The sequence below is a fragment of the Diadema antillarum genome, unplaced genomic scaffold, assembly GCF_040938485.1.
Source record: "Diadema antillarum isolate AM-2024a unplaced genomic scaffold, OU_Dant_1.0 scf00000211, whole genome shotgun sequence".
NCBI lineage: Eukaryota > Metazoa > Echinodermata > Echinoidea > Diadematoida > Diadematidae > Diadema > Diadema antillarum.
In genome coordinates, this window is record NW_027271100.1 from 548,378 (window position 1) to 576,364 (window position 27,987).

Consider the following 27,987-nt stretch of genomic DNA (forward strand, 5'->3'; position numbering starts at 1 on the left):
GCATGAACCTGGCATTAACGCATTACAGTTGTGCCCATTGTAGTGAGGTCTTGTTAAGTGGACGAATGTCACAATATGATCGGTCTGATCGCAGAAGCAGTGCATCTTGTCAGCCTAGAAAAGAGGCAACAATGCGGCAGCATCGCATTATTACCGTAACACTATCGGCTTCAGTGCAGTTTGACTGTACAAAAGCCGTGGTGTAATTGGCATGCAGGCCAAAACTGGAGATGGAGGGCGATTCTGCCACACTTTGTCAATTTTTTGTAGATTGCCATGATTGCCATGATGGCCTTTCTAGTGAGATAGGGGTATAAAGATCATTCATCAAGGTACAATTAGTATCCTGAGAGAAGGGAGATCAGCATTGATAATAAGCATTGTGCACTGTTGTATGAAAAACAAAAATTTAATGTCTGGGAGCATTATTTATAATTTTACATAAATTTTTATATTTACTGCAGCTAATTCCTTTGAATTAATTTTCTCTTTCTATTTGTTCGATATTATTGTTTTGCTTGTTTGTCCTGGGATATGTTTCATGATTTGCAATTAATAGGGATTTCTTGATTTTTGTTGTCCCTTCAGCCTGTTCCTTGCCCGGGGTACAAAGGACAAACGATTTCTGGTGTCCAAGCTGTTCGATGTAAATGAAAATTCAACTGTGGAGGATTCACTGCACACTGAGGATGATGAGATCCATATCCCATTTGGTCAGGGCATCGCTGGCCATGTGGCTCAGACCAAGGAGACGGTCAACATCAAGAATGCTTATGAGGTAAACCACTTTTTAAGTCATACAAAACTGTGATGTACTTGTTTATGTGTATCAATACTGAAGACTTTGTGTGTGTGTGTGTGTGTGTGTGTGTATGAATAAAAAGTGAGGTTTGATGTGTGTATGTCACATTGTGCATCATTGCATATTTATCAAGTGTTCGTGGTCACAAAGGATCAGAGGGAGGGTGTCATACTTGGGTCATTGAACATCAATTGCCAAAGAGCTCCTTCCTTGGAGAATAAGCTTTGTTTGTCCAGATCATTTGAATGTATGAGCTAAACAAAAAGATTTGATAGTTCTGTTAATGTTTAGTTAAGCTTCAGATAAGTGAGAATCTTTTGCTGTGATTGAACTCTGCTTTAAATCAAACAAGACAGTGGTTCAAACTTTATATTCTTGTACGCATTTATGTGAATAAGCGTTATATCACTGCATCACACTTCCTGTAGCAATGTTGATATTTTACTGGTACTAGTCAGCTGGGCATACTGAAAACTGTAAACTGCATATATATATATGATTCAGCTATTCAGTTCTGACACCAAATGTACTGACACATGGAGGATATAAGGTATCAGTGAAGAGAATATGAAGAATGCCTGCACATTGAATAATTTGGACTGAAGAGGTGGACAGGAGAAAAGTAAGATGGCATGATCTATGTAAAACAAAAACTGTCACAAAGAAAATCCCCCACCCCCAAACAATTACAATAAATTTATAAATAAATAAATAAAAAATAAATGAGTGAGAACAAATACAATGTAGGAACAAAGAGGGTTTGTACCTTGAAGTCGAAGACATAGTTAATGCAGATTGATAGAAAACTGAAAAACTTGAAGTAGGCTCCATGTTATAGACAGGTTGAGAGATGGGAATGACATTACAAGATGAAACAGGTTGAATGCACACTACCTGAGTACTACATGTGCAAAAAGGAGCCCTACATATATGGACTTATCATTTTTTTTTTTAAAAGAAAGAAAAGCACTAAGAGAGATAATAAGGAGTGTCTGTGGCAGAGTGTGCATGCCCCGCTATTTTTTATTAATTTTTTAAAAATAAAGTTGATGTGGCATATTGCATAAACTAAAAATTTTGTTTTTCCCAGACAACTTCTGTTTGGACTCTGATGCAGTCTCAGGTGCAGAAATGCAGAAAATATGTTATGAGAAGAATTGACATAGTTGGAGTGCAATTACTAAGTCACATGGGAGCACAAGGACAAATTATAAAATTGCGTTCATTAACACACTTCTGTGCCATCCATAACAATAGCTACCTTGTTATACTGTGTACACTACGAGAATGAATTACATGGGAGGGTAAATGCCAACCTGCTGTAATTTACGTGGTGCCCTTTTTCCCCTATCCTTCGAAAAGCCATGATGCTTTCTACCTTCCACCGTTAATGCTAAGTAGCCATGTTCCCCACATATTCTTCAATGACATAATGTAGTACTTTGCCCTAAACGTTATCTTCTTCATGATCCCCCTTTTCCCCTTTCCTTGTTTATGTTCACATTCTCTTGATATACTCATATTTTTGCAACATACTTCAAAACAACATAGATTCAGGATCACAAAGTGCATATCCCCCATGTACATTTTTCTTCAAAGAGTACCCACAAAACAATGAGAGTAATTGTTAAAAAGTAAACAAACAGAATTGCAATATTTTATAAGATCATTGATAGAAAAAAATAGTGTTTTACCATTCATATTTGGAAGTATAACAATATTAATGATCAGGATTATACTTAACCTTTCCATTCACACTTGCTATGAAAATTATTAAGTTGCGTTATACTGGTGAAAAACCCAAGTTTTTGCCACCTTAACAAGCATGCACAATTGACTTGGCAATCTGCTTAACTGATGTAACAATAGGGTGACTGGTTAGCTGTATAATGTGCATGTAACTTGTGGCCATGGGACAAATCCTTTATTGAGTGGCAGTCATGTTAAAAAAATTGCTAGTTTTCAATTGGCAGGGTTCACGTAAAAAAAACTCGTGTGAAGCAAAAAATATTACGCTACACTAGGCAATTGTTATCAGCGCTGTTTCAAGTGGCTTTCACATCTGCCTGGCAGTTTTGCTGAAATGTCACAATTTTTGTTGTTGTGGCAGTTTGAATGGCTCTATTGAAATTTCATAAGGAAGAGGTGACAAGTCTGAACTTAATATTGCTCATGTAAAGTTGAAATCATAAAACTGTAATCATTGGTTTTATCATTGTGTTTTTATAAGAAAAGTATATACAATGGTGTATCAAATTTTAAGTCTTGAGCGATCAAAATGGCATTCATTATTTCTAAGCAGTGACCCTTCTGTAGGAAGGTTGATAAAATCATATTTGCTGTTACGGTTTGTTAATTTCTATCTTGCTTAGACAACAACACAGCATTAGTGCATGAGCTGCAAAGAACATGAACACTTTGCAACACACTATGCACATCTTTTAGAATGGACGAATGCAGGTGTAGTAGGCATCATCTATTTAAGGTAATAGCATTAAGGAAGTATAATGCTCATAGCATGCTTTATGTGCTGTAGATTAGGTTAATAACTGTGGCTGCGTGAGCTGTTGGGTAGCTTCTCTCCACATGTTAGTGCCGCCTGTAGGTTTCAGTGCCTTTGTGGTGTGCAAACTGCAGTGGCCGGATGACTGTCGGTCTGTTGATGATGTTCTCTCAGCTAAAGTGGACACCTAGCAGTCCCACAAGCTCATATTTCACTGAATCATGCATTTACTGCAAAGGGCATGCTGCAAATGTGCAGTGCTTAAGGGCACATTTGAAGACTCACAGGTCTTTGAAGTGATGCTAAAGCATATGTTGTAAACATACTAAAAATTCAGTTTGTAACATCTGGGAGGCTAGCTTGCACTGTCTCTGAGATTTAATACATTGTATGAGCTTGGTACATGATGTATGCATTGACCACTGAGTGTGGCAGGTAACAGTTTCATTCATGTTGGGAATGAAGTAGCCATATTGACCCAAGCACACAAAGGTAGTTGAATTCAAAATCTGTGGTTTAGCTGTTGATCATGAAATAAAACTAGCACGAAATAGGTGTACTGTGCCCATACTTCATGTACAATGTACATGTCAGCATGCATTCAACGTACAAAATTAGTATATTTCTGTTGGCATAATCGCTATTAAACATGTTTTATTGAAAAATGAAATTTGCATGCTAGACTAGATTTAAACTCCCTTTATTTTTTGACATTTAAACTACATTTTGCAGGGAGTGTGTTGACTGTATTTGCAAGTTTAAAGATAATTACAGGTATAGTATTGAATGTGAGATGTGAGCTACTGTGCATACGATTAGAGATTCAGATTGCATGGCTTTCGTTAATCTAGCTGTAATTTCCAGGTGAGGTTAAGCAAGAGAACACAAATTTGTGACAGAACTTATGTATGCTTAAATGGAAATAGTGTAAAGTTTCATCATGCTATTAGGCCTATCAGTTGGTGGTGTGCTGGCATATTGCTGCTGTGAAGTACAGTACCTGACTATGATATTCAAATAAATCTTATAGTAAACATTTTTACTAATTCTATGGCCCATTTCTGAAAGATAGCCTATTTAGTTTGTGAAATGTTCATCAAGGATTAAAAAAAAAAAAAAATCTTATGAAGTTTCAGAATAGCCATAACAGAATACAAGCTACATAATACCCCCCCCCAAAAAAAAAAAAACAAAAGAAAAGTAATTCTCTACCCTTACCTGTAGGGTATGATATCTGACCAGATGTCCAGGCCTGTATCTCGTACAGCTCAGCTGTGCCTTTTTTTTGGGGGGGGGGGGGGGGGGGGGGGGGGATGGGGTGGGGAGTATTGTACGCAACTCAGTGAGTCATGCACCACTGCCCTGCTTTCATGTAAGTGTGAAGCAGTAATGTCCATTGTTGCACTACAATTAAAACCGTGCAACCTCAGTCGTGATTTGTTAATGTGTGTGTGTGTGTGTGTGTGCTTCTGCCTGTCTGTGTGTCCTTGTTGTGTACTCTTTTAATTTTGGAGCTAGATACCGTACAGGTAGTGTGAACTGATTTAAAGTCGGATGATCCTCACCCCTAATGGTACGTTATTTCGTAAACTCCCGAATGACCGAAGTTTGTACATGCAATTGCGCAATGCCAGACTCGGTGCTATATCCATAAACGTGTGGGACAATGCTGCCACTGAGACACGTGTGTGTGTGTGTGCGTGTGTGTCCACGCATCATACACAAACATTGCGCTGATTGGAGGAGAGAGGCCTGAAGACGCGTGGCTCTTTTGGCCTCTCTTCATGCACATGCGCACTGAGACAAATAAATAAACAAATAAACAAATAAATAAACAAATAAATTGAATTGAATTGAATTGAATTGAGAGTGTGCATCCATTCGGAAGCTCTCGTGGCTCGAACAGCCATTTTGGGTCAGGAGGTTACGAGTCTCAGTGTTCTTCGCTGACCCATTGAGCCAGCGCTATTCTCATTCGGTGTCACGACATTTGATACAGAATGGGGGGAGGCAGCGTGTTGTGTTCGTCTCCGTGCTGCACAAACCACTCGCCACGATTGTAAGGCTTTAAATGTAAATTAGCAAATCTTTGCCATGTAAACGTATTCACAAACACAACATTGTAACTGCTAATGTATGAGTTGACCTGGGTCCTGTTTCATAAAACTTGTCATATCAGCAACAACTGCCGCATTTTTATGTCAAATTTGCTCTCAGCCAATCAGGTGCAAGGATTTCAGTAGCTTATAACAACTATCGTAACTTGTAAGTTTTATGAAACGGTGCCCTGGTTACCATAACATTGGGCTCTGACTGACATATTCATGGTTGAAACATTTAGAGCAGATCCTGCAATGTTTTCACTCATACTAAGTAATTCTTTATCAAAATCATTCCAAAGGGATATATCAGATTGCAAGAAGGACATCTACACAGTGAAGAATAGAAAGACTGAGAAGTAATTCATGGTTTGAGATAGGTCAAGAGGGAAATTGGTTATTCCTTTTTAGGTTTCAAAGTGATCTTTTCAAAGAGAGAGAGAAAAAAAAAGAAAGAATTGAATTGCTCTACTAATCCCAGCCCCCCAAATACACCCAGTGTATAGGTGAACCTCTGTTTGTTAAACAACACTTGGTAAATATAACTATAGTTTAACCTTCAGATGGAGATCCTTAACTTCAAGTTAAGCTATCTTTGATGGTGAAGTAAAGCATGTAGTTAACTGTAGACGCACTCAAAGGTACAAGCTAACTTGAAGTTAACTCGGATGATGAGAACCACAAGATTTCTCAGGGTTAACGGTCTATCCACGAGCCTAAGTTGGTCCCCACATGAAGTTAAGCATCGTGTGGACACGAAAATCGACTAACTCGAAGGTAAGCGTGACCTCTCTGTAAACCCCCATTCACTTTCACTTTCAGGTCAACCTCCCGAATGCAAATTGTACACTGCCCCTCGTACTGGGGTCATCTTAAACTTCTGGTTTTCTGGTTTAATTGTCAAGTGGGACTAGCTCGTATTTATGGAGGGCAGAAGCTTCTATCATCGATGCTTAGCTACAATCAATGATAAGCTTCATTGTGTGGACATGCGTCATAGTTAGGGCAAGAGCTCGTCCTTGAAGTTAGCTTGAAGTTAAGGATCACCATCTGAATGTAACTTGTTTCAGGCCTCGAATTTTGCCAGTTTTAGGGACAGGCAATTTTTGGTTTTAGGGGCACTCTCTCTCAAAATTTTTTAAGGGCAGCAAGGAAAAGTTGCAGTAAGCATGGTAATTTTGAGAGAGGCATTGCGGCAAATTGCCTTTTGCCTCCCGGGTAATTCGAGGCCTGTTGTTTTGACAATGCAAATCTATAGGAATTTATCATTGTCAGAAAGAAAATCATTCCTAAACATAATTCTGGAAAGATTTTGATATCTTTATGTTTTGTTATGGAGTTTTGCGAGGTTTACAGAATCTCTTGAAATTCTGGATGCATGATCGTTTGGAATCAAAGAATGACTCTTTTTGTCTTTTCTCATACTTTTTTAATAGAAATAAGTTTGCATGATTAAATCAGTGTTAGAGCATGAGATGAAACAGTTACAACAGAAATTTAAAACAACAGAGTAAAAACGGTGTTCAGAATACTGATTCGTTACAACAGACTTAAAACAAGATAAAACAGGCTCAGAATACCACCCCTGATCACACTGTTAGTGAGATTTGTCGTCCGTCGTGCGTCGTGCGTCGTCCGTCGTGCGTCGTGCGTAAACTTTTTACATTTTCATCTTCTTCTTGAAAACCCCATGACCGATTTTCATCAAACTTGGCAGGTAGCATCCCTAGGGGGTTAGGAACTCAATTTGTTAAAATGGGCACCATGCCCCACCCAGGGGGCCCCCAGGGGGGCCCAAACCCCCCAAAATTAAGGAATCTGTAAAAATCTTCTTCTCTAGAACCAGAAGTGATAGAGCTAAGTTAATACTATGAGTTAGTACATTGATGACTGTAGTTTCAAGTTTGTTCATGGCAGAATCAGGGGTGCCCCCCTTGGGACCCAGGGGAGGGGGGTGGGGAAGGGTTCTAATGGGGCCTAAATTGTACATTTTCATCTTCTTCTTGAGAACTCCATGACCCATTTTCACCAAACTTGGCAGGTAGCATCCCTAGGGGGTTAGGAACTCCATTTGTTAAAATGGGCACCATGACCCACCCAGGGGGCCCCCAGGGGGCCCAAACCCCCCAAAATTAAGGAATCCGCAAAAATCTTCTTCTCTAGAACCAGAAGTGATAGAGCTAGGTTAATACTATGAGTTAGCACATTGATGACTGTAGTTTCAAGTTTGTTCATGGCAGAATCAGGGGTGCCCCCCTTGGGACCCGGGGGGGGGGGGGGGGGGGGGAGGGGGGGGTGAGGAGGGGTCCTAATGGGGCCTAAATTGTACATTTTTATCTTCTTCTTGAGAACCCCATGACCCATTTTCACCAAACTTGGCAGGTAGCATCCCTAGGGGGTTAGGATCTCAATTTGTTAAAATGGGCACCATGCCCCACCCAGGGGGCCCCCAGGGGGCCCAAACCCCCCAAATGAAGGAATCTTTAAAAATCTTCTCTAGAATCAGAAGTTATAGAGCTGAGATAATACTATGAGTGAGTACATTAATGACTGTAGTTTCAAGTTTGTTCATAGGAGATCCAGGGGTGCCCCTCTTGGGGGTAGGGGGGGAAGGGTCCAAATAGGGGCCTGAATTGTACATTTTCATCTTCTTCCTGAAAACCTCATGATGGATTTTTGTCAAACTTGGCAGGTAGCATCCCTAGGTGGTCAGGATCTCAATTTATCAAACTGGGCACCATGCCCCACCCAGAGGGCCCCAGGGGGCCCCAATTCCCCCAAATTAAGGAATCTTGAAAAAATTGGGCCCTTATTGTACATTTTCATCTTCCACTTGAGAATGCCTCGTCAAATTTTGGTAGAGCTGTGAATAATTTAGATTAGTGACTGCGTGAAAGGTGAACTTGCGATACTCAGGTGAGCGCTAGACCCGCGGGTCTCTTGTCTTATACCAGGTGCACAGGCAAAAATCATGATTTGGATTGCAGCGCAAATCTTGAGATTTGTATCATGCTTATTTTACATCGGTGTGAATACCACTACCGCACATTATCTTTTTCATGTGCAAGTCTCTTGTTTTGTTTCCATAGTGCACGCAACTAGGAACACAGTTGTTGTCCAAATTTTATTTTATATACATGTACCTGGTAATTTGAGATGACATTTTATTCAATGAAGCGTTGTCCATTTAATTGGATTGCCATTGTGCCAAGGTCAGTCAATGGTTTAATGCCTGTATGCAGTGAGTCCATGTGTGTGGCTTGTCGACATAGACCTGTGCAATGTGTTCTAGGGTAATTAACATTTACAAAGATAAAGAGAAGGGTATTTTGAGTAATATTAAAGGGACTGTACAGTTCTGATTGAGGAGAGGATTCAGCTCTATGAAATATTAATGAGCATACAATTTTATGGGGAATCAAAAGTTTATTTGATGACAATCGGTTTTGAAATGACTGAGATATCTGAAAACAAGGTATTAAAAACAAAGAGATCCTAATGAAAGTCGTGGCCTGTCAATTTTATTAGGATCACTTTTTTGGATATCTCAGCCATTTCAAGGCCAATTTTCATCAAATAAACATTTAATCCTTCTCGAAATTACGTGCTCTTTCATATTTCATAAGAGGTTTCTTATTATGTCACCAAAAAATTTTATAAACCTGAATCCTCACCTCAACCAGTACTGTACAGCCCTTTAAATGTGATACAATGGTAGATCAACAAAAGTTAGCGTAATGTTAGTCAAGTATTGTAAATGGCATACCATATTACTTGCACAGTGAAATTGCCTTCCTGATTGATTTGTTACGTTGCATGCCACAAAGACCAGAATGGCATTTCTCTTAAATTCGATTGAAGGAATTAATTTAGTTTCATCTTACAAATAAATGAGCAATGACAAATTAAGAATGATCTTCAGCAGAGACACATAGAAATGTGTTTCTGGGAAAATTTGATGATACCAATACTGTAAAAGTGGTTTTATTTACGCGCTTTGAGATTGAACCATGAATTTTAACATCATGTGAAAATGTTTTGAAAATTCGCACAAAATTACCGCTTGTTACAACACTATTGTGCACATGCACGCACGAAGATTCCGCGCAGTGAGTGTATTGGTGGTCAACACACACACAGCGATATACCGCGCAAGTAGGTACAAGCATGTTCAAAAGTACTCGAGAGACGGGATTTTAGGTAAGCCTGCATTTAATTTTAATTTCTATTTAATTTCTATTTAATAAATAAAAGAACTAGAGAGGGGCCGTCAAAGGCGGCAGACCCACGCCTAAGTACAAAGTCGGGGTAAACATAATGTGCATTCGGTCATCTACCAGAATTCGGCCACTTAATTGCCAGTGTGCTTTATCACCAGCCAGTGAGTTCTACCAAAGATCGTACACTGAAGTGTACGATCTTTGGTTCTACAGTCACATCACATGCAAATCACATAATTACACATACGGTATTAACACTCATTCACGTACAGGAAAGTCCTTAAGTCTCCTCCAAAAATCCATCGAAAATCCCAAATTCCACCGTCAAAAGTGCAGAATCGGAACTTTTCCAAGCGCGCGCGAATTAAGTCCAGTTTTAAGAGTATTGTCTACGCGACGGGTCGCGGAAAAAGCGCTAAAAATCGAGAAATACGCCGTTTTCTTGCGGGATATTTTGATTATAGCAAGCCGAGAGTGTGATGATATCAAAGGTCGTATGAGTGTACGATCTTTGATGGTATCCACAAAAGCAAAAAAGAAAAACAAAATTTACGTACCCCCTAGGCAATTACCCCTATGATTAGTGTCTACGGGAATTATTCAATGCAAGGGTTGAATGCAAATGTCTACTGCACCAGTATTCGGCCACCAACGAGCGCCGCAACGTCCCCGGTGCAATTTTGCACCAACAGTGTAGAGCGCGATGCATTTTCAGCGGCCTTGCACACGCATTGACATTGAGCACGCATATCGTGCAGTGTGACTGCGACCGAGCAAAATGCTCCTCCAACGAAAAAAACAATCAATGTTAATTTGAAAAATCATCAAATATCAAAGGTCGTATGAGTGTACGATCTTTGATGGTATCCACAAAAGCAAAAAAGAAAAACAAAATTTACGTACCCCCTAGGCAATTACCCCTATGATTAGTGTCTACGGGAATTATTCAATGCAAGGGTTGAATGCAAATGTCTACTGCACCAGTATTCGGCCACCAACGAGCGCCGCAACGTCCCCGGTGCAATTTTGCACCAACAGTGTAGAGCGCGATGCATTTTCAGCGGCCTTGCACACGCATTGACATTGAGCGCGCATATCGTGCAGTGTGACTGCGACCGAGCAAAATGCTCCTCCAACGAAAAAAACAATCAATGTTGATTTGAAAAATCATCAAAATACGGGCCAGTTTGTGATGACGGAGAACGAACTTTCATAAATCTAGAAGGACATAGTCCCTCAAATAGGCCTAAACATAAATTTCGGAATTCTTACGAACATTTGAGCAGCGAAGTCGGATCGTTGGGGAGTTTATGTCTTCGTATGGTAGCGGAAAATCGCAAAGTGAGAAACGGGAAATTTTCGGAATGGTCACTAACACAAACAAACAAACAAACAAACAAACAAACAAACAAACATACAAACAAACAAACAAACAAACAAACAAACAAACAAACAAACAAACAAACAAAAAAACAAACAAACAAACAAACAAACAAACAAACAAACAAACAAACATACGGAACCCTTTACATAACCCCCTGCCGATTTTCATCGGCGTGGGTAATAATTGGATTATAGTTTGGGTTTTCATGTGCAAAATAAAACAGTTTTTGCCGACTGTGAATTCACAGATTTTGCCGACCGCGAATTTAAACACACATGAAAAAGTTGACACCGATGGAAACTGCGAAAGTATCTGTACGCGAAAGAAACCACTTTTACAGTATATCGTCATACTCCAATGAGCAGAATGTAAAATAAGAAGTGACACACATCACTAGACTAAACCGTATTATGGTGCAGAGAATGCTGTATCTATAGGCTGACTTGCCAATATTGCAATGATCAAGTCTCCTTCGCTGTCAAACCAATTTGGCCACTGGTTTTTCTTAGTGACCTGTGTTGTTTCACGGCTTTCATAGAATACCAAGAGTCTCTCTGGTAGGATTCCACTTAAGTATCAATTATCATTAAGTCAATCAATGTTAATGACAGTTAATCAATCAGCCCCATAACTGGGTGGTAAGTTTCCTTTGCCGTGAATTACAATACCGAGTACCATTTTATATACATTGTAACCCGGGTCGCCTAGTATGCTTGTCAAAGCTCAAAATGTCAGTGATAGAGTGGCAGTACTAGTATAATATTGCTTTTGTATTAATGCTAAATGTGTTAGGTTCATCACCTCCATGTCTCTCTCAGACAGATTTTTCAAAATCAATAACTTAATTGGTAATTATTATTAAAGTGTTTAAAAGTGATATGATTCTTTTTTTTTTGGGGGGGGGGGGAAGGTGTTGTGTTAAACTTTGTAATACATTTTTTATTGTTTATTTTTTAGTGTTGTATCTCTCTTCAGTGCTTAAACCTCTGGTACTAGAGGTATGCTGCCTTAAATGCAAAGTGGATACTAATACCCCTAATTTTGGACTCTGCAAAAAACAAAATTCCCTAATATCATGAAGCAAGAAGAAGATGTGGACAACTGGAATAATTTCATGATTGATGCAATAGTGTGACTAATGATTCATCTGTGTGTAATACATTTGGGTTATTGTTCTGTACATGGAACAATTCTAGATATCTAATACAGTGAAAATGCACAGAAATCACTGCCTTGTGTTCAATCTAATAATGTATCATCTTGTAGCCCAGTGTTGTTGATGTGGGCCTGCAAATTCAGTCAGTCTACTCTAACAAGTACCATCACCATAACTCTACATCAGTAGAACTTGAAGCTGCATTGGTGTGATGCCGCACCTTCGTAATGATTTGGGATAACCATGCACCTTCATCTTTTTTTTTTTTTTAACAGATCTTCATTTTAAGGGAGAAGGAAACCCAACTGTGGATTGAGTGAATGCACAGCAATGTTTGTAGAATACATCAGCAAAGTTTGCAGGATAAAGTAAACAAAACAGAATAAATGAATAATAAATGATAATAGATGATTTCAGGATGTTCCAATTAATTTTGTTTTGGGTAATGTTCAATGAAATCAAATAAACGCCAACTTCCAGGCAAACTAGGCTTTGTCACAGTTGAGGTGTTTTAAGCTTATGAAAAACTGGAGTGATTGGAGCTTATTTCTTTTTTAAAGATACAATTACTATGTCTCAACCCTCTGGGATTTGAAATCCAGAATTAGATGAACCATGATGATTTGGATGCGGCGGAATGATGAAGAGCATTACTATAGTATTATGCAGAGTCTAGCGATCAGCTACGGGCATGACTGTCTCCTGGTTCACCAGTAAAGCATCTATATGTACATGTACATGCACCGTGTACCAGCAACTTGTGTAACTTTGTAATTAGATATGGTTGTCAAGGAAACACTCTGCCTGAAATGTCTGAATTTCTGGCATAACTGTAATGAGCTGAGCATGGGAGCAATAATGATACTGTAAGGGGCGCATTCTTGCGCGATATTTGTCATTGAAGGACATTACTGCTCTTTAAAGATGCATGATATGCTAAACTATGAAATCAGTGTTCTGCAAAAATTGATGGTGATGTGACTTTCCTTGGGAAATTCTGCAAACATTTTAAAGACTAGTAATAGCTAAGGAATAGTTGCATTACTTTAAATCTCAAACAGGCTGATATAATGATGCAGTTGTCATTGTGCTTGAGATTTAACTTGAGAGAATGGATGCACATGCTTAAAATAATGGTTGGTACGTGATCAAGGAAAGCGTATACTGTAGATGATGGTTGCAACCAACTTGCATGATCAATGAATTTGCAGGCAAAGAAAGATGTGTGACCTAAATACAGTAAAATTGATTGTAAAGTAGACTTCTTGAAACAACTTTAAAGGAGTAGTTCATTCTATTAAATCTTGAGAGGCAAATATTCAGACTGTTAAGAGCATAGCTGTTGGGTTTCAGTAGTCATACTAAAATTTGAGCTGTGGCACAAGGTGAAGTAAAATTGTTTTCCTATGGTCCCAAAGGTAGTTCAAGGTCACTGCCCGTTGATTTAATTTTTTTTTTTTGCTGTGGATGAAAAAGAGTTATTACTGAATTATTTGAATTAGTACAGGCTAGTATTATTTTTCCCCTTCTCTTTACCTTGTATCCTATTCTTTTGTTATTTGCTTGTATCAGCTGTAATATGTGATGTTGTTGTTGTTTTTTTCTTTCTCCCAATATATGTATTTCATATATCTCCATGTTTACAAGTTATGTATGTCACAATATCATATTGTATTTGTATAAATTCCATGTTCTGGATCCCATGGAAGACCAGCGATGCCAACATCTGAATATGGGCCATCCAGTCGTTGTTGTTTTTATACGGAAAATAAAATCATCAAAGTTATGTTAAAAAGTAGTGCAAGCTTGTGTCATATGGCACGCAAATGGTTCCCATTACAATGTATGTTCGTGCATGGAATTACCAGCCCTGTAGTCCTTCCTGGTCAAACATACATGCGTGCATGTGTGTCTCTCTTTTAGCACCAATGGGATTTGTATCTTACCAATTATGCAAGAAATCTTTATGGCTCTGATAAGCCTGCTAGGCAGCGAGCCTGTGTTGACACTGCTCCATTTGTACAAGAGATCTGTTCAACAGGATTACACAAGTAATCCCCACTTGGGGGAACTAATGTTGACTCCATACTTTTGTTCACTTGCATGTGGTTGCAAGGTTTGCAGTAATTCTTTTTAACCTTGAATGATACAGAGAGTCATTCATTCATTAATGGATGTCTTGCAAGCATGGTGTTGTGTTGTGAAGTACCAAGTTTTTGGATATATACGACCGATGTGTTCTTTTTTCCAAAGATGTGTACTTAAATAATATCTTCTGTATTGATTTATGTTGTGCATATCGATGTGCAGGTCTTTGTTTTTGCTTATCTACCATGTAATATACTGTAAAAGTGGTTTCTTTCGCGTACAGAAACTTTCGCGGTTTCCATCGGTGCCGACTTTTTCGCGTGTGTTTAAATTCGCGGTCGGTAATGATAGCGTTGTAACAAGCGACGAGTTCAAAACATTTTCACGTGATATTAAATTCGCGGTTCAACCTCAAAGCGCGAAAAGCGCGAAAATAAAACCACCGCGAAAGAAACCACTTTTACAGTATTGCACTGCTTGGCAGGGCTTATGCTATGAAAACTCTTGATATCAGGGTACAGATTATGTATGCAGTGAGAAACTCAATTTACATCAGCTCAATTCAGAGAGTAACACTGTTCTTTATCAAGAAGTTTCAGGAAAGTGGGCCAGAATTGTTATTATTATTATATATATATATATATATTTTTTTTTTTTTTTTTTTTGTAGGAATATGCAGTCAGGTCATTCTCTTTAAAAACATTTTGAAATAGCAAATATCTAGAGCTGCATCCCATTCAGTTGGAAAAAAAACAACAACAACAAAATAAACCACCTTATCCCAGCACTGACTGTGTATTGCACTTATTTCAAGGTGTTTATAATTTAACAAGGCAAGCTACACTCTTTGCACATTTGATTTAAGGTTCTTACATGTCTTATCTACAATTGATGTGACACTGTATTTTTGGTAATTAGGTGAAAACTATTTCAAGCAGGGAGGTGTGAAGCTATTTGCCTCTTTGAAGGTGATAACAGGTGATACCTAATCTAGTGCCCCTTTTTTTGAGTGAAGTGTGATTGAAGCATAGTAAGGTATTTATTTTCTGATAGGATAAATTCTACCGGGGTTATACATTTGTCCGTAGTACTCTGTTCATTGTACACTGTTCAATTCACTGTTATAAGTTATGACTAGGTTTATTTCTGGTCTCACTTTATAAGCACGATTATTATCACCAGCTCTCATGTGAAGTACATGTAGCTGCATAGAGAAATGGCAGAATTTAAGGAAATAAGGGTGTAGGTCTAATGAAAGATCACTTTTTTTTTCTCCTTCTCTAGTATTGACAGCTACACATGTATGTATGACTGAGCAAGATTCCATGATCTTCCTTCTAGAGCCTGAAGATTAGCATTGGGTTCACCCTTGACTCGATCATTGAAAGGTTGTCATAATTCATCTCAGAGAGAGGGAGAGAGAGAGAGAGAGAGGGTCTTTTTTTATTACAGAAAGGGGATGAAAGGATGAGGCCATGCCAAAAATATGACCGACTTTTAATATTCTCGTGTTGTGTATCCAAACAGGGTGTAATTCATTTTGTTTTGTATGTATGTGTCTCATTGAAAAAGAATAGCTTTGTTCATGGGATAGCTCTAGGATAGTGAACATGGAAAGAGTTTTGATTTTTTGCACTTCACAAACAAACTGTGAGTTGATTTGCAGAAAAAGTCATTTTATCAAAGCATATGCCACTAAATCTACTGTCTCACTACACCGTTAGGTGATTCCATCTGAAAAATGAAGGCGTATCTTTCTTGAACTTTTTGATTTGTTTTGTTTTGTTTTGTTGGTTTGCAGATGTATGTACCTTAGACATTGACAGATGGCGCTAGCCGTTCTGAACTTTGGACACGTTCAAAGTTAGAAATTGCTACACGTAGCTTCCGTTGGTAGTTCTCATATTATATGTTGTTATTCTGGTTCAATTAGCGGTTTTCACATGATGCGTTATTTTGTTGAGTTGTGAACTTGTTCTATACAGTGTAGCTTACCTTGTTTAATCCATAAATATGACAACCTAGCTGTTTCATAATGGTTCATCATGTCTTATTCATGTAGGTCCCATGATAAGGTGCTCAGTGATGAATATTAAAATTCAAGGTGACAGGAAATAGTGGTGGAGCTAACATTACAATTTTATTACATTCTCCCTGAAACGCATGTTGTACCCCTATCTATACCTATCAAGTACTGTAAAAGTGGATATTTTCGCTCGACTAATTTTTTCGCGCTTGGCCGGGTGAGAAGAGTTTCGCGTGTTTTTAATTCCGCGGAATCAAGACACCAAGTACAGAAACATACGGCAAGCAAAAATATTCGCATGCTTTTATTTTCGCGCTAGTTTGTGGTTGCGTGAAATGCGCGAAAATTTCAACACCGCGAAAATTTCCACTTTTACAGTATACCGTTCAGAAACCAGACAGTGCACAAAAGGGAACATTGTCACACTCAGGTGAGTGTGATACCCATTAACTCTTTCATATTAAAATATTTGAGACCTTTTAGATATGAAACATATAGCTGAAGAACAAGTACAAGATGAGTTGATGACTTGATTATAGAATTTATATGATGATACATGATGTGCACATTAATAAAAAAAGTATTCATATGGCAGCAAAACATTTTTTGTTCAAAGCTTTAGAGTAGATTCCTGGCAATATTTTCTGACATATCGGCTAAAAAAATGTAAGGAAATAAAACAACGATTTTTTGTTTTTTGATTGTCAGTTCTTTACAGAGAAAGATAGGGAAAAACTGATTGATTATCGAAATCCTGACTAAACTTTCTCCATGATATGCATATATTTTCTGGTGCCTATTTGAGTGAAGAGGTTGTGCAAATTTATGTCAATTAGATATTATTCAAATGAAGGATGTTTGAAGGATTTTTTATGCCTCCGCCACAAAGTGGTGCCGGAGGCATTATGTTTTCGGGTTGTCCGTCCGTCCGTCCTTCCGTCCGTCCGTAATGAATTTTGTGGACAAGGTAACTATCAAAACCTGTTGAGGTATCCTAATAAAACTTGGCATGTATGTGTATTAGGGGGTGAAGTTGTGCCTATCAACTTTTGGGTGCACATGCTCAAGGTCAAAGGTTAAAAGGTCAAGGTCAAATACATAAAATTTCACTATTTCCACCATATCTATGCAATGCCTGAAGATATTTTGTTGAAACTTAGTGTATACATGTATTACCCTATTAAAATTCTCTGATGAAAGTTTGGGTCATGAGGTCAAAGGTCAAAAGGTCAAGTAAACATATTAAAACTTCTTTTTTTTTTCCGTACCTTGGAAAATTGTTCAAGGTATCTTCATGGAACATAGTATATACATGTACTGACTGGCAGTGATTATCTAGAGAATGTAGGGTTCATGGGGTCAAAGGTCAAGTGCAACACTTCAAAATTTTACTATTTCCCTCATGTTAATGCAATGCCAACAGGATTATTTTTTTTTTGTACACTTGGTGTATGCTTGTGTAACCTAATAGAAATTCTCTGGAAAGTTGTTTTTTTCTTTTTCTTTTTTTTGCCTCGAAGGTCAAAAGGCCAAAGATCAAGTGAAAGTGCTGAACTAACTTTTTCCTCCATATCTCGGAAGTGGCTCAAGTTCTCTTGAAACTTACTACATATTTATGCTTGTTCTACCTGAAAGTGATTATCTTCTGAATTATAGGGTCAAAGGCCAGATGAAAATGGTAACAATTTACTATTCAATACAGAAATTGCATTTTTTCTCCATACCTTGAAAATTACTCAATACATAAATGTATGAATGGGTCAAAGTCAAGTTAAAGTCCTTAAATCCCCAAATACATGCTCACCTATTCATCCAATTAAACCTAGGTCAAGGAAGGTGAGCATTCAACACATTTGTGGCAAACTTGTCATTTTTTGCCAATTTTGTGAAAATGTAATCACACATTGTCCACAGGTACTCTCTAGACCTATTAGGAGAATCATGCATTATGGCGGAGGCATACCAGTCGCCATAGCGACATTTCTAGTCTTATGTTTATAATGTTATGTGCTTTTGCACACCTGGATTTCTAAACATTGTATGAAGGATGTTTGTGGGTACGAGATGCAAAATGCAGGTCTTAGGAGCTGGTAATGGGGATTATCCATCAAAAGTATAATCCAATGATCCTCCTGTGTCGTCGGGGCATTTGTCAGGATCATCCTTGTTGAATGATGGCTGGGTGTTTGATGCAATTCATGATAATGCACCACATTCGTCATTCATTGTTTGAGATTAATGCACCATGTAAACCATAAATCATTCTCTGCAGAGAATAATTAAGTTTGAGCTTGGTTTGCCTGTTTCATGCCTTAGTACTTGTGCCCAAGAGGGACAAAATTGTGGTCATGGCATCATCAAAGGTTGATTTGTACGCATTTGAATCCCCAGTAGCAAGGAATTGTTTAGATGAATTATATCTTGGCAAGTTCCTCCCATACAGTCTCATTCTTAGATCGAGGCAATGTAGGATCTATAGGTCGCATCAATCCAGAAATAATTCCAATTATTTTTGGTGGGTGTATATTCAAGAAGAGGTATAATGTTGATGAGTAGAATGTAAAAATTGGTGTGTATCGCAGGCTAAGCATGCTATAGATAGATAGATACTTTATTTTTCTACAAATCACATACATAAATCACATAATCATGAACATGTGGGAAATATGCAAAGTAAATTGTTTTTTAAAACAGTGTCGTTTGACTTGCATGAACAATGATATAATAGGAAATTAATGATATAATATGTAGTATGCATGGCTATGCAGCAGGGATTACAATAACAATTGTAGTTGAGAAGCGATTATGCAGAGGGCCGCCATTGTACCGTAAAGTTCCGTGTATAAGACGCACTATTTTTTACTCAGAAAACATTGAAAATCGGGGGTGCGTCGTATACACGGGTACAGTCGAATCACGGAAAAAAATCCGTCATGTACACCCAATTTTATAAGGCCAACTTGGGGCCATGTATGCCCATCGACGTTTGGAAGGTAAGCAATCACTAAAACTTACGGATAAATGAGCGATCTTTCAATCGGGACACACACAAAAGCTGCAAATATGAGATAAACTTACGATCGGCCTTGTGCAGTAACGATGTATCTATCTGGCCATAGACAACAGCTGTAACAGCACTGCTGTATGCTACCGATGTCAGTCTACCAAGCTACCAACAGCCAACCTAGTAGCTGGAATACGCGATGTACAGGTATCATTACTAAATTACCAATACCGTAAACTTATCAATGTACTAGTATCAATATGGCCATAGACAAAAGCTGTAAAATACGGAGTAGGATCGACACTGTCACCGTAAATATGAACGATGTGTGAAGCATGCATGCCTATATCCGTGTCGTTCGTTTGCTCTTCATTTCACGAGGCCAGCTAGGATAGCATAGCTACACTGTAGCTAGCTAGCTAGCTAGCAAGCCTTTGGCAAAGGCAGCAGCTGCTGCAGAGCTATTGAGAGGCTTTTGCAAAGGACTCGCGTGCACACAGCGATCGGATCGTAACGCGCTTGCCCGTTGCGCGCTGTGTGTGCAAGTCCATTGCTCTCTGTGTGCGTGTGCTGAAATTATAGCGAGCTGCCTTTTGCAAAAGGCTAGCACTGTGCATACAAGCATGGTACAAGAGACACACATGTTACTGGTAATCCCTCCGGGCGAAACAACAGTGAGTGTAATTACCGTACGCACCGTACGTCTCGCCGTATGATCCCTCTGCTACACTTGTTGATGTTTTTCTTATTTTTCGTAATGAACCTTCCAGTCTGACATGCGTCAATACGCGAGACGCCCTCTGCCATGTATGACAGCAAAGATCGTACTGTACACTCATGAGTACGATGTGCATGACACATGTACCATGTTTGAAAGGCGAAACAATAGCAAGTGAGTACCGAGACAAGTCTCGCATTTTGCGTCTTCCATATTTTGCCGATGTCCGATGAATACCATTAAAAGAAAGTATAAAAGGAAACGAAAAATAGAGCAAATACATGCTGCATTTCTAGGGAAATTTTGTGCTGAAAAAATATGTATGACACACGCAATATTTGCGTGGAAATTTTCTTTCTTTTTTTTTTTTTTTTAATTTTAGGTCCGAAAGTAGGGGTGCGTCTTATACACGGGTGCGTCTTATACAGGGAACTTTACGGTAAGCATTGCTTGAAAAGATGGCTGGCCTGAGGAAAAAGTAGGGACGTACTAGATTCGTAACAATACAAATTCTGCTGCAAAGATAGCAGGGGAAAATAAACTCTGACGTGTGATGGTGATGAATGTACGTGCAAGTGCTTGAAAGTGCACAAGGGCAGATAGGCTGGAATTTAGAATACCAGGGCCCCATTTTATCAAAAGATAAAAATCGATTTTAAATTTCCTTACCACACAGGCTGCCATAGACTTACCTTTGAAATCAATTATATAATCAACTTTAACTCTTCATAAAATAGGGCCCTGGTAATAGAATTGGTTTGCTATAAGAGGGAACGATATATGGGATGTTGCTATCGGGAGACCAACATTAGTCGTATGAATTATTTGTTTTTAGCTTGTTTTTGAAGTATACTGTAATAAAATGTGCTCATAGACTATTGTTGTCCAGATAATCTTTTTTCTTTTTGAGACTATGAGAGCATTATTTGATGCTTTTAATCTATAATCTCTGGTTTGTATTTATGTAGAATCCACTTTCTCATTGCTCAGCATTTGTCAAGTCTGTGGTGTTTAGTAAGTTTTTAAAGCTAAAAAAACCCCAAATGACTTACTTTTGAAGAGACTCCCTGTGCGTATACAGACAAGTTGACGTTTTTGTCATTTTTAAAATACTTTTAATATGTAATGTCAGATATTGACTTGCTACAAGTGCATTGATAATGAAAGTGCTATTATTTTCCCCTATTGTTTTACATCTCATATCCTGACCCATTTTTCAAGCAGCATACACTTGGTAATATTACCATGTGATAACACTGCAACCTGTAGCACATTGGAAGGAAATTGTTATCATTCTTCAGTCCTTGGTATCGATTGTATAGCTTAATACACCCATATATCGATGCAATCAGTGTCATTTTATTACGCCTTGAGTAGCCAGCCAACAGCAATAACATTGGCTATAGCTATATCTTAGCATGTCTACTGCCTGGTATGTTTGCACAAAGCTAACCAGGGGCCCAGAGACTGAAATTTAGGCAGGTAAACTAGCAGCTAGGTTATTCCACTGATTATGTGCCCTGCATGTTGGAGCAGGGCCAGTGCAGCACAGGAAGCAGGGAATTTTCACCCCCACCCCTCCTGTTTGGCCGGGAAAAAAAAAAAGGAAAAAAGGGAAAAAAAGAAAGAATATGGGAAACATTGCAGGCACTGACGTGCATCTAAAAACATGCGTGCAGCGGATTGAAATGATGAATCGCATCACTACACTCTGAGGCGCAAGCAATCGATTTTGATAAATGTGATTAGGGCACCAGGCTGTATGCATCCTTGAAGGAGCCCAGAAGTCTTGCCAGGCCATGCCTTGCTGCTTTCCAGTGAGAAGGGTACAAGTTTCACCCCCCCCCCCCCCTGTAAGTGTCCATGTCATCCTTGTCAGAGTTTGCACTCTTTTCAAGGGACATGTATTTCAAATACCTAGCTTACCAGACATTGATATGAATAATTATACATGGTAAAACACTTTTATAATGCTAATTTCTTTACCAATTTTGTTTTCTGTAGAGCTATTTGCAGACGAATTCTATTCACGTACCCATTTTACCATAGTGAGTCTTCATAACATGGTATAACAATCTTGAAAATGTGCAACTAGAGAAGTGTTTTAAATGATATCGTTCTAACGATATTCTTTGTCTATGTAGGTCATAAGTGTCTCTTTTTTTTTTTGTTTTTTTTGGTTGAAATCATGGCACTTGTGGGGGTGATGTGATATATCTTAAAAGATAGGTGCTGAGTAATGTAAATTCTTAACTCTGGACCTGTGTGTTTTGGATTTTCCCAGACTTTCATATGAAATAATTTGTTTGCCATATCAAAGTCTATCAAATGAATATTTGCCATCTGCTTTAGATGTTAATAGGTTACAAACTAAGAAGTGAAATATGTCAGATAACATGGCAACACCTAGAAATTGTCTTGATGTGTTCTGAAGCTGATGTCATTTGGCCTCAATTTTGGTGTCTCATTTTAATACTGTGTGTGTTTAATGACCTAAGCTTTGTCCTCATGGTCAAGCCAAGACAAAGAAGGAAATAATGATAGCTGCTGTAGTCACCCATCACACCATATGACCGATGGGATTGGGGGTAGTTGCCTAGGAACCTGCAATTAATTTCAAGGTGAGCTCACAATGGTGGAACAGACATGCATGGTGTGTTCAGGTCTTTAACCCAAGCATTCAGACACAGTCATGCCCAATGAAAAAGACACACACACACACACACACACGCAATAAACAAACTAACAAACAAAAAACCATGCACACTGAACAACAGATTGCATAGGAACGAAAGGAGCAATATCTGGTTCTGTTAATAAAAATCAGCAATTCGGTACAAACTCACCCAAAATTGTATTCTTATGTCAAAATCAAGAGCAACAAACTCACCAGTTGAAGCTTTATTTTGTACCAAAATTATTAGCGGGGAAGTGATATTGTAACAGAGCCAGACTAGTTCCTTTTGACGCACCATAGCAAAAACCCGGACCTTTGCCGTAACCGTGCTCGGTGTGCGAAGGCCTGGAAATGTTACATAAGAATTGTTATAAACAGTCTAGTGTATTCAAGGCATTTCTCATTTCGGAATAACTGATTGGATGAATACCTTCAAGAGGCCAACTAGATATCTGAAGCTGGTTATTGTTTTAAAAGATAATAAGGTAATCACATTGTTATACTACCAGTATATTTGATGATGGGAGAAGTCATTCATGCATTTCAAAGGATACTCCATTGTATCTGTATATAACATGCAGGTACCTAGAGGATATATGAAATCGTTGAAGGTCATAATTGTATTGAAAAATTCTGTATAAATAGTGTTGTATTTTATTATGAAGGTTGTTTGCCATTTTTAGAACCTAATTTGTGTGAGTTAAAGGTGTTGCTCTGAGCACTAACTAGAGTCTGCCAAGTCTGTATGGCCCACGTGTGTCCCACTTGTTGTTAAAGAGTATCGCATGAGTGCTGAAAGGAGCATATATTTCACGGCTTCATTTCCATGATTCTGCACCGAGCCCTAAGGTCATGAGATATTGACAGAAACAGAGTCTGCACGTGTACAATGAACCAAACAATTATCATAAGTGGTTAAGCTTGGGGCAACAATGTCGTTATTGTAAGGGACGTAATTGAAAATTGATGAGAGTTAGGAACGCAACTAGGGAATTGGAGGACGTCAGGCCTAAATATGGGAGTTAAGAATTAACCAGTTAGCTTGGTTAATGGAAGTATTCAGTTTGTTTTTGTAATTGCTGTTGTTATGGGGATGCTTCCCAAGAGTTTAGACGGCATGTAGACTGTAGCATCATGACAACATTAGCAAATGTAGAGTACACATATTGATCAAGTTTGGAGTAACGAGCTTATCTATTAACCTGTACCTCAAAATACTTTTCAATACTTGTTATCTGGTTTGCATTATATGCCCTAAGTTCTTGCTATGTTCAAAAATTTCAGGTTGGCGAAAGAACCATTGTCTGAAAGGCCTGCATAAGAATAAAATGAATTTGAATATGTTTTATTTTAGTGAACCAGTGTATTGGAGCAGCAAATCAAACTGCTGTGTCAAAGCCACACTTTTAACAGCAAAAAGGAGAAAAACAAGCTGTAACCCGCTTCAGCAGAGTACAATGTATTCCTTTGAAAGATAAGAAATATGCCAGATTAGAAGAGGAAAATCTAACAAGCACAAATGTGCCAAATATGGAAATGTATTGCATTCTTAAAGGGATTTGTAAAATCAGAAATGTTTGCCAATTTTGTGAGGAGCCAAGATACTATATATGAAATTAAACTGCATGCAAAAGTTCTTGTGTATACAATGCATTGAATGCCAGTGGCAATTGAAAATTTCATCCTTAGATTTAGCCGTCGACTCCAATTTGTGAAAATTTCTTGCCGCAAATGTTTCTGGTTTTACAGAAATTTTCATTTCATTTTGATTTGTACATTACGAGGAGAATAGAAATTATACATGTTTACAACATACAATCTTTCCTAACTGCTCTGAACACATTTAAGTATTTTATTCAACAATTTACATTGAAGTTCATCATGTAATTCAATGAGATGTGAAATGTTCTCTCCCAATTTCATCATGGAACTGGAGTGGTGCTGAGCATCACTTCAAAGTGAATAGGAATGTTGGACATCCATTGTATTGAATGCTTTAGAACCCAAACATGTGTTTGCCTAGATTACTTGGAGCTGCTATCCATCTTAAATACCTCCCTGGTACTGAACCAGCAAACAAACAAACAAACAAACAAAACGTCCCAGTCAAGCTTTTCATAGCTTATGACGATCCAGACAAAATGTGTAATATGTTTCATGTACAAACTATGTGCATATTTGTGAATAATGTATGTAAATGCTTTTTGTGAATAAATCAAATCAAATCAAATAAAAAACAAAAACAAACAAACTTTTTAAAACCCCAGCCTACAGTGTTGTACACATACCTACACACATACATGTACAATCTTTATGTACAAATGCACACACTAGTCAGTACTGTATTGGCAAATTTTTGCTGTTAAAGGTGTTTCCTAAAACTTACTAAGCCATTAAAGAAGGCTTGATACCAAAACAAGATTTGTCTATTGCACACTGACCTCCTCATGACATGCCTTGATACAATGCTCATTCTATATCAAGATACGAAGTATACTAGACTGATACTTTGAAATTAAGATTATAAGTTTAGAGTGTGTTAACGCTTATAATGTATAGTCTTTATCCTTTTGTAGTAGCAAGGATGCTGCCATGTTGAAATGTTTTGGAGATGGTGATAATCCTCCATGACAAACAAAATTGTTACATGTATTTCCATTCAGAATCATGCTGGATTTTATGCACAAGCGAAGTAAAAATTCCATGACAGCTAAATCAGTTAGTATTATTATATGATAGTAAATTACCATTATGTGGTTTTATGTGTGTGTGTGTGTGTGTTTGTTGTGGGAGGATGGAAATAACACATAAAATATTAAATCGTATTCAGAATGATAGGGATGTGTTTTTTTACAATACTAGTGAATAGAAGTGTGACATGGTTTGGAAATATCAATTTCCTGTTAAAACAATCAAAATACTGTGCAAATATTTCCTAGGTCTTTTCAAAAGCTGTTTTTGACAGCCCTAAGAGATAACATGAAGTTTAGAACAATTCCTCAGATAAACATGAATTTTCATTTAGCATACATTCCAATGACAGTTCATGAATTTTGCTTGGTGTCCACAGTAGCAATTGTTAGCACGGAAAAAGAAATCTCCTTAGTGTATTCATTTTCTTTCTAGAAATGTTGCTTATTATATTGTTAATTTTTCTTAGCATGATATTTGATACCGTCTATTATTTCTTGGTAATGCGTGTTATATACAACCTTGGGGTTGGACACCAAATATAAATGGCAGCAGTATGTCTAGAATTTCAACTTTGATATTTCATTGTGCATGTTGTGGATACACATCCATGAGTTGACTTAAAAGCAAAATTTAAGGATGCAGCTAATGCAATGTAAGGTATGATTAAAATTTCAGCAATAATGTGCTTTACTGTGGACACCGAAAGGTAGTCATGAATTTCAGTACCCAACTACAATGCCAAATCACCTTTATTTGGGCTACTTTTTGTGTGATGTTATAATGCATAGAGTTCTTCAAACCAGAGAGAAGTGTAACTCCTTTATCTCATGTGTTGAGGCCTTATTACTCAACCCCATGGGGTATTTAACATTCATTACCAAGAAATGGGTTAGATGCCAAGAGTAACAGTCATTACCCTCTTGGGAAACCAGCTGTTTGAAGCCGTCTTCAATATTTTATGTGTGTGTGTGTGTGTGTGTGTGTGTGTGTGTGTTGATATTCACTGCAAATGTGTTTGCAGGGACTCAAATTTGAAAATGATTTGCGTTTATTAGAGATAAGTACACAAACTGACTTTTTCCTATATGCTGTAAATTATGCAAGTCACATGCACTTTAGGTGCCCAGAAATAGGTCATTTGTACTGTATAATGTACCATAGCAAAGGAAATCATTGAGGTTTTGACCTAATTTTATCTATGGGATACTATCTCTTCCACATATGGATAATACAACATTATTGAAAAAAAAATGAAACAGTGGATATATGACATTGATATTCTGTGTTAGAATATGTGCCATGTTGTAAACATTATTTTACACATATGATTATCTTAAGAGATGAAACATATTTAGGTGGTAAAATCACTGTTGACATGATATTGGTGTCCGCAGACATGCCTAGAGGATAGATATGAAGTCAGTGTTACAATGGAACCTGAAAAGGAGACATAATAAGGATTTTGGTTCAGACTGGCGGGAGGCAAAATGCCATGATCACGAGGAGTCCATCAAAGTATCTAGTCGTTTTTGTGAGCTAGCTTGGAGCATGAGTAAAGCTAAAGGGAAGGGAACATCATGTACTCAAGTCATGTAATGTGCACCTGTCTGAGCATGCATGCAAATTATCGGCAACATCACACGAATGCATGATGCAAGTTTGCTGGTGAATCAGAATATCCCTGGAACCTTCCACATCAATGCTTATCTCTTTTATGGAAGGTACACATAATTTGCAACCTGATAGTCAGAGCAAACTGACATTTTCGGTTGCTCCTTTTTGCCAATTTCTATCTACTCTCCCTCCGTAGTACTCGTAGCGAGTAATGCTAGACATCAGTTCTATGACCTGAAATGTAGTCAACATTGTAGTGGTGATGGTTCACCCCAAAGTAGCAGGGCCATTGTCAAACATTGACCAGCCATTTTGTTGGAACCATTTTTAAAGACGTATGGATGTTTGCATGGCTATTTTCTCATCTTCATTCCATGTCCATATCTTAAGATGAAGAACATTGCATGGATTCCATGGATGTATACCTTAAGCCTTAAATTCTTACAATGCGGAATTCTGAAAATACCTACAGACAGATTATAAGGACAGATGTTACACAATGTGGTTGAAGTATATGAATAATAAGAGTGTAAACTGCCAGGTAAGAGAAGACAAAATCAGCTGTATTCCTACAAGAGAATTTAACCATTGGAAATCAATTCATGTGGATAGTTTGAGAGTGCATTTTATACACCCATCTCCAATAGTAATCCCTCCTTCAGCATCTACAGTTCTACAGAAATCCACACAAGATTTGCAGAGATTGCTAAAAAATTTGCTGTTTGTGAAAGGGATTAAATATATTCTTCAAAGATATTTGTTGGCATGTTTGAATTTGATTTAGAGTGTGCTTTTTATTTGTTCTCATGTGCCATGGCCTCAAAGGAGCTATTGCCTTCTTTTCTCGTTTGTTGCACTTAGTGTGTGATCTGAAGTTGGAAGCTTTTCATGTCTTCATCTTCCTTCAAAATTAAAAGGAAAGATTTCAACCAAACATTGTGGGCATTGTTATTTGGAGCATGGAAAGCAAAGATGTTCATATTATGATACAGGTAGCCCGAA

The 27,987-nt window shown here is 38.0% G+C and overlaps 1 protein-coding gene across 9 annotated transcripts in view; it reads left to right on the top strand.

Annotated features, from left to right (window-relative positions):
* LOC139724336 (cGMP-specific 3',5'-cyclic phosphodiesterase-like) overlaps nt 1–27,987 on the top strand; it is a 178,622-nt gene that overhangs the window by 8,051 nt on the left and 142,584 nt on the right. For all 9 annotated transcript variants that reach the window (XM_071635482.1, XM_071635483.1, XM_071635481.1 and 6 more), the window contains exon 2: nt 589–778. In XM_071635482.1, coding sequence (XP_071491583.1) covers nt 589–778 — 190 coding nt within the window. The remainder of the gene's footprint in view (nt 1–588; nt 779–27,987) is intronic.